The following is a 7,134-nucleotide window of genomic DNA, read 5'->3' as shown; positions in this document are numbered from 1 at the left end:
TGCTTTTAATCCCAAAAGAGAAAAGGAAGACAGCATAAACAAACACCATCAATCAAAAAAACAAAAAACAAAAAAACAACTAAAACGATAAACGGCAATTAAAGTGTTTTAAAAAAGAGACCCGACCTACTAAAACGGCATAAATAGGCAGTTTCATGTTGTTGGACATTTCATTAATTGCTACGCCATCAACTTCATCATTAATAACAATTGCCATAACAACAACAACATAGGAGTGAGAAGTACAGTAAAAAGTGCACCATCATCATCATCATCATCATCATCATCTTAACTTAAAAACTATACAGCTGCCAAAGATAAAATTGTTAATGACAAACTTCGAACAATATAGAAATGTTTCCACGACAAGTGTTCAACAAAGAAAGGACGCTATCATTGTTGTATCATTCTTTTTTCTTCTTCTTCACTAAAGTAGACTATGTTGGATTGATTAATCCCGCCCTTATTAATTACTTTTGCACATATTTTTTTCCTTTTCTTTTTTTTTTTTTTCATTCCTTACGGTCAGCAGAACTGGGCACAGGGGCCCCTTCCAGTCCTATCAGATAGCCAGTCGCCGTTTTGGAAACTAAAGTTCGGTCCCGTCGATTGAAACGTGGATAGAGAGCAGGACAGCCAAATCCGCAATTCAGACCACCACCAACTCGCCCCATCATGCCAAATCAAACTCTTTTTTCCCCTACATTTGCTTATGAGTTTTCTCACAGCAATCATCGCCCAAAGCGGGCTGTGATCCAGCTGTTCCCGCTACCGGCACCGAACCACCACCGCCGCCGCCGCCTCCTCCTCCGCCCTCGCCGCCTCCTCCACCTCCCGCAGCGACTGCTCCGCCATCCCGTAGCTCCTTCTCCCTCCTCTCTCTCTCCACCGCCTCCTGTTCGCTTTTGCTGCTGGGGAACTTGTCCTTGTTGTTCTCCTTTTTCCATTTCATTCTGCGGTTCTGGAACCAGATCTTGACCTGCCGTTCCGTCAACGCCAGCGCGTGCGACACCTCGATGCGGCGCTTTCGGGTCAGGTACGGGTTGAACAGGAACTCCTTCTCCAGTTCCAGAGTCTGGTACCGGCTGTACGTCTGCCGGCCTCGCCTCCTTCCGGCAGCTACTGGGGGAGGTGGTGAGAACAATGAGGCAGATTGGGACATATTATTAGAGAGTGGATGTTCCAATCAAATAGTCCCCCCTCGCTCCCCCCAAAAAAATGAAATAAAAAATAAAAATTAATAAAATCTATCGAAGAAGTAGTTTTCAACTGAGAGCAGTCCGTGCACAGCAGAGCTATAGAGGAAAATATTTCCTGTGTGTTTATATGATTCTGCAACACTAATAAACGATCCAATAAATGGAAAAAATTCAAATGAAGCGTGAGGGAATTTGGTTTGTTCGCTCTGCACCATCGGAACGGTTTCGCAGATTTGTTGCACTGGCGCAAAAGCAGTTCACAACTCCAATATTAAGTTAATAAATGATTAATTAACCGAAGCCATTCTAAGTTGTTTCCTATTACTCATCCACATATGCCACAATTCACACATAAGGTCAGGTTCGCTTTCCCTCCAAATACTCGCAGTTATAATTAACCACACCCGGTGATCATTTCATTTGAATCTTAAACCCCACGTGCATTAGTTCAACGGGGTGCAATGAAACAAAAAACGGAATGTACATTTTTAATTTAAAACCTCAACATGATTTCTCATACGGTGCAGTCTCAATTTTCATCAACATCAAAGGATAGACTAAAAAAAAAGGAATATTAACACATTTTACAGTGAATGCTTGGCGTTCGCCTCCCGACAGATTACACACATGGGGCATTTATGTGAGTGATTATATTTCCATAAAACTGTTTGTCCTACGTTTTGATAGCCTACCATAAAAGGGGATGGATGCGGCACGCGGACAAAATATGCCACTCGTCATAACGATCACACATTAGAACGGGTAAATCGTGACGGGTGGACAAAACTTCGTCACAACAAGTTCAAATAAAGACAAAATCTGAATGGAATTGTCAGCGCAATTGTTTCCACGTTGCAGCAATGAGTTTGCAATACACGTCGCTGTTTCCAAGAAACGATTACAATTCATTTTGGGGACATATTGTTGTAGAAATGTCACTAAATTGTTTAAAGAGGGCCCACGCTCCTCAGACATGAAAAAGAAACCTCCTCCTTCCCGGTTTGAGCGATCTGGTATTCGGACTAAAGTCAAGTATACAACTTGTGGTTTCAAAAAATAAAGGAGCGTTCTCAAGGGGTTTAAAAGGGGATTTCCCAAACGACAGCACAAGAACAATTTTGCGTTTAGTGCTGACACGTTTATTGAATGACTGAACACAGAAATGACCGCGCAGAAATCCTGCCTGTTCTTAGATTACTTTCGTGTGTGTGTGTGTGTGTGTGTGTGCGCGCGCGCGTAAGGGTGAAATTTTCCTTCGTGACTTTAGCGCGCCACAGAGCTGCATTACATCGAGCTTCGAACATGGCGCGCCTTTTCCTGTTTTGAGTCTCATCACTGAACGCAGAATTTATACAAAACGATTCATCACCGGACAAATAATGTAAACTGGGCTCCCTCGGATGAATCTCGTCTTTGCTATAGCTTCATATGAATAGCCGTGAATCGCGCAGAGGTGTTAGGAAAATTAGAAAGCACCAAACACGCGACCAACGTCTCTGGCGTTATACACAAAGGACTGACACGTTGCCAGAAGGCACTGCAGTTGACACAGGCTTGTGAAACGGGCACGCGGAAACATAAGTGAACTTGTACACTGCTATTTTACCAGCATCGATTCACCATTGCTGAAGGGCAACAAGGGAGAGATGCCGTGTTTAGCTTTTATTGGTATTTTTGCTTGACGGTCGTCAGCAAGCTAGCTGTAAAATGATGACTCGGTCATTTGCGATCTTCACCTAAACCAATGAAATAAATCAAAACAAAGTGTTGGAAGAAAGACACACTGCACAATAAAGGTACTGTGCCACTGTTTCGATTTGAAATAAAGAATGATTCGGTTTCAGTTAGCGCAAATTCTCCCTCTGTTTCTCTTTCTCTCCCTCTCTCTCTCTCTCTCTCTCTCTCTCTCTCTCTCTCTCTCTCTCTCGCTCTCTCTCCTCTCTCTCTCTCTCTCTCTCTCTCTCTCAAACACACACACACACACACACACACACACACACACACACACACAATGCACGCACTGTATCCCTGCTAAAACTAACATAAAAAGGAAACTCAATTCTATTTTGTCTCCCTGTCGTCCTACCCCCCCCCCCCACATCTCTCCCATGCAGGCAGCATGGCCCCCGTGTAGCTAAATAATTCAGAAGACCACAAGAAAGTCGTAAAAGGGAAAATGCAGTAAAAGTTTAACCCAGGTCAGAGCTGCGTGTCTAAAGCAAGTCTTTGAGAGCTGCGAATACTGTTGTACCGCCAACAACTATTTCCCATCTGGTGCAGACGGGGCTTTCTGATGAGGTTCACTTCTTCCTTCTCTGGTCTGCGCCCCCCTCCTCCCCCCGCCGTGCCCCCATCCCACGTCCCGTCCCCTTCACACACAACCATTCTTTCCATAGTCTGCTTCCCTTCTCTGTGTTCGCCCATCCACCACAGTATGATTGGTGCAATTTAAAACCCTGAAGTCATTCACAAGTTTTGGTGCCGGCAATAAAACCATAAACATGTCTTTGTCTTCCGCTTTGACCACGGAAGCCCCCCCCCCTCCATTACCTTTATTAAATAGTACATTTCCAACTTTTGTCCTCTGCTTCCCGCAAACTCTCAAATATTCTGCCCTCTCCACCAAGAGTAGCGGGTCGCAGATTTGCTCCTATTTCTTCTTTACGAGGATGTTTCGCAAACAGAGAGAAAAAGTTCTTACCTTGCGGCCTCATCCAGGGAAAGAGCTGCGTCGGTGAAGGGCTCTGGTCGGTTCCCTCCGCGTCCTCGCTCCCGAGTCCGGGTGCGCCTCCCAGCTTACAGTCGCTGTATTGGACCAAATCTGCGTCTTGAGCCCCGAAGAGCGTCTGCCTTTGCAGGGCGTCATATCCATAGAAGTTGCCGGACTCGCCGTGGCACGTCACCGCACAAGGACTCTGCTGGTACGGATTGCTGGGCAGTGTTGAGGCGCTATGGTGATAGAAGTCCTGGATCTGAGGAGCGTGCTGGAAGGTGGCACCGGAGCCCGGACCGTACACCACAGTGGGCCGGCTTCCGGCGAGGTCCTGCGCGAAGCCACACTCATAATAATTTGGGCGTAACGAGTCGCCGCTTTTATATTTGGAGAATAGTGAGTTGACGAAATATGAACTCATCTTTTGCTGATTGTTTTTTTTTCTTCCCCCGTCTGTAGAGTCGGAGTATAAGTGAGCGGCGGCGCTCTGTTGTGTTTGTCTGCTTCGGTTGTGTTTTCAGGCAAGAGAGCAGGAGCACCACCACGCGAAGAGAGACGGAGGGAAGGGAGAGAGTGAACGGAGAGTCTGTTGTGGTGTTCCCCCTCACGGCCACAACTGACGAGCTGATCTCGGTGACGACAAGCAGCCGCAGCGGGACCAGACAATGCCGCCGCCACAAAAACAACAACTTTCACACCGATTCCATGAAACCTCCAGCGATGAAGAAACCAGAGAATGGGAAGCGGACGAGGAAAAACTGGCGCGCATCACAATTCCGGTGTTAGCGTTGAAAGCTGGAGCCCTGTCTTGCTCTCAAACGGCTTTTCTGTGATTTACTCTTCTGCAAATGACTTGTTTCATATTCTCTCTCCCCCTCTCACACACGCGCGCTCACTCTCTCTCCATCCCCCCTCTCCCTGTTCTCCTCCGTAGTATGTGTGTTTCGGGATAATTTGCATCTATTATCAGCTCTTCGTCCCATTGGCTTCTCCGTGCACGAACAAACACGCACGAGCGTGCGCACACTCGCTGCACTTTCCGCTGGCGTCGGCTGGCGAGTGTCTAATGCAAAGAGAGCGGGAGGATGGAGAGATCGAAGAAGAGAAAATGAGGCGGAGAATTGTGTGCGTGCGCGTGTGTGTGTGTGTGCGTGTTTGCGCGCGAGCTTGTGTGTTAATAAAAGTTTTAACCAATCGTACACACATCACAGCCACAGCACTGAAAATTATAATTGAAGGGAGATAAGAGGTTGTCTTCTATGCATTGCATCATTAAGAACACCACGTCCCCATTAATTGCCAAGCACTTCTTTCCTCTCCCATGTGTCAATGCAAGCGTGGCTTTGGCTTTGGAAATAAACGATCTGCAGAGTTTGGAAGGTGCGTTCTGATCATTTTATAAATATGATCTTCATATACACGCGAGAAGGGGGGCTAGGTGGTTAATAAGCCCAAGAAACGGCTGTAAACAGTTTAAGCAACTATAAAGTCCCATAAAGCTGACGCGGTATAGTGTTTGCTTGTTTACGTCCTCACAGCAGAGAAGCACAAAGGGGGGTTATGAGCGCCCTTTGCGAGAGCAGAGGCCGTAAATGCCCTTAACCGAGCAAGAATACCGCGGGTTTTAATTGTCGTTTCGTCATGCAGATGTCGTCCCTCCTGTCGAGGTGTGAGCGGTGGACGACGGGATGAGTCCTAACGAGGGTTAAGTTGTAGGATGGCTTCCCTTCTAGATTTCCTGACTTGATGACAAAAGTGCATTGGTTGAACCCGAATGTTTAATGTGGAGTATAGATGTATCAATAAAGCCCGTAAATCATTTTTCAATCGCTGAATGTGGTCCTCCGCGGCATCCGTATGACCGTAAATGATTTGTGTGCGTGTTTTTTTTTAATTCGTCATTGTTTAAGTCAAATTGAAGTTGTATCTACATAGTCAGGATTACACAAAGCTGACGTGATGCTAAAATGTTGCCAGGGCCAATTTGAAATGGCTGCTGCGTAAATCACATATACGCTCGATTTCTCAAGGAGTACATCAGTATTGTCAGATCAATTACTCGAACTGGCCAGACTTCATCGCATCACTTTTAACATCACGGTTAAGTTCAGTGCAGTTGTTTTTAAAGATTGCTGTTTTTACTTGCCTATAAAACAAATCGGGAGGTTCGACCACGAGAGGTATCCGCCGTCACCTGAAAGCTCGCATTCGGTGAAAACGTGAAATATGTTTGTTCGTTTGTTTCTCCTATACGATTAAACCCACTTCTACCACAAACGTCCAATCCACCACGGAAACGATTTGACCTTTTAATATCATTTTCTGTTGAATCCCATTCAGTCAGTTGTACACGCGTGAAAGAAAGAAAGAAAGAAAGAAAGAAAGAAAGAAAGAAAGAAAGAAAGAAAAGGACCACACACAAAAAAACAAAAAAAAAACAATGCCCACATTGTGAACGTAACATGGCGTATGGTGTGTTTGAACGTCCACCAGAGCCTGCGTAAAAATGGGAGCCGTTTTGGTCTTTTCCTAATAATGGAGCAAGAGCGCCATCAAGTGGCCTTTTAAAATCAGAACCTATCCGTGTCATGACTTGCTTCAGAGTTCAATTCCACGCATCACACGCACGGCTCTAAAATAGAATTGCGTGCACCAGTTGGAGGTGATTAGCAGTTGTGATTGGGGACTTATGAGAAAAAAAGACGAATCAGTCACTCACAGGAATGATTGCTGATGTAATCAATTCAATTAAAAGTGTCCTGTGAAGGATATGCACTACAACGTCAAATGTTTGGCATTATTATTAATTTTATTATGATGATGATGATTATTATTATTCTTAGTAGTAGTAGTAGTAGTAGTGGTAGTAGTAGTATAATAACAGTAGTCAATTTTCCTTCATCGTGTTCACATAGTCGCGAGAAGCTGAAGCCTATCCTGTCTGAATTTGGACAAAAGGCAGACTAATCTCGATTATTCGTTTTTATTTGATTTATTTATTTATTTATTTGTGAAATGTGAAAATGATCACTCAAAAGAAAAAGAAAAACGGATCCCTAATACAACGTAAATTGGCTGTCTAAATTGAAAGGCTGAAAACGCAACAATGCGGCGATTTGAGATTTATTTTAGACAATTTGAATTATAATTTTATGGAATAGATTTTTTCCACGCATGGATACATACGTGTTGTCAATCATTTAGGGTAAATCCATTGATATA

The 7,134-nt window shown here is 44.6% G+C and overlaps 1 protein-coding gene across 2 annotated transcripts; it reads right to left on the bottom strand.

Annotated features, from left to right (window-relative positions):
• Window positions 1-411: 411 nt before the first annotated feature.
• On the bottom strand, window positions 412-4,442 carry LOC109508613 (homeobox protein Hox-B8a). 2 transcript variants are annotated; one of them, XM_019858650.1, is made up of 2 exons: window positions 3,901-4,442; window positions 412-1,122 (listed from the first exon to the last, which is right to left on the bottom strand). In XM_019858650.1, exons 1-2 carry the CDS (start codon window positions 4,331-4,333, stop codon window positions 701-703), a joined length of 855 nt encoding a protein of 284 aa, XP_019714209.1. In that variant the 5' UTR covers window positions 4,334-4,442; the 3' UTR covers window positions 412-700. The 2 variants fall into 2 exon arrangements, with proteins under 2 accessions (XP_019714209.1, XP_019714210.1); XM_019858651.1 differs by having other exon boundaries at window positions 412-1,119.
• Window positions 4,443-7,134: the final 2,692 nt, after the last annotated feature.

The sequence above is a fragment of the Hippocampus comes genome, unplaced genomic scaffold (assembly GCF_001891065.2).
Source record: "Hippocampus comes isolate QL1 unplaced genomic scaffold, H_comes_QL1_v1.1 scaffold187, whole genome shotgun sequence".
In the NCBI taxonomy this organism is placed as follows: Eukaryota; Metazoa; Chordata; class Actinopteri; order Syngnathiformes; family Syngnathidae; genus Hippocampus; species Hippocampus comes.
The sequence above is the reverse complement of the archived record's forward strand: the minus strand, read 5'-3'. Positions and strand labels throughout refer to the sequence as shown.

Bases quoted from the DNA above. Each gene is read 5' to 3' on its own strand.
- LOC109508613 (XM_019858650.1), bottom strand. From the start codon at position 4,333: ATGAGTTCATATTTCGTCAACTCACTATTCTCCAAATATAAAAGCGGC. The intron at 1,123-3,900 runs GTAAGAACTTTT...CACCTCCCCCAG, and splicing joins TCCCTGGATGAGGCCGCAAG to TAGCTGCCGGAAGGAGGCGA.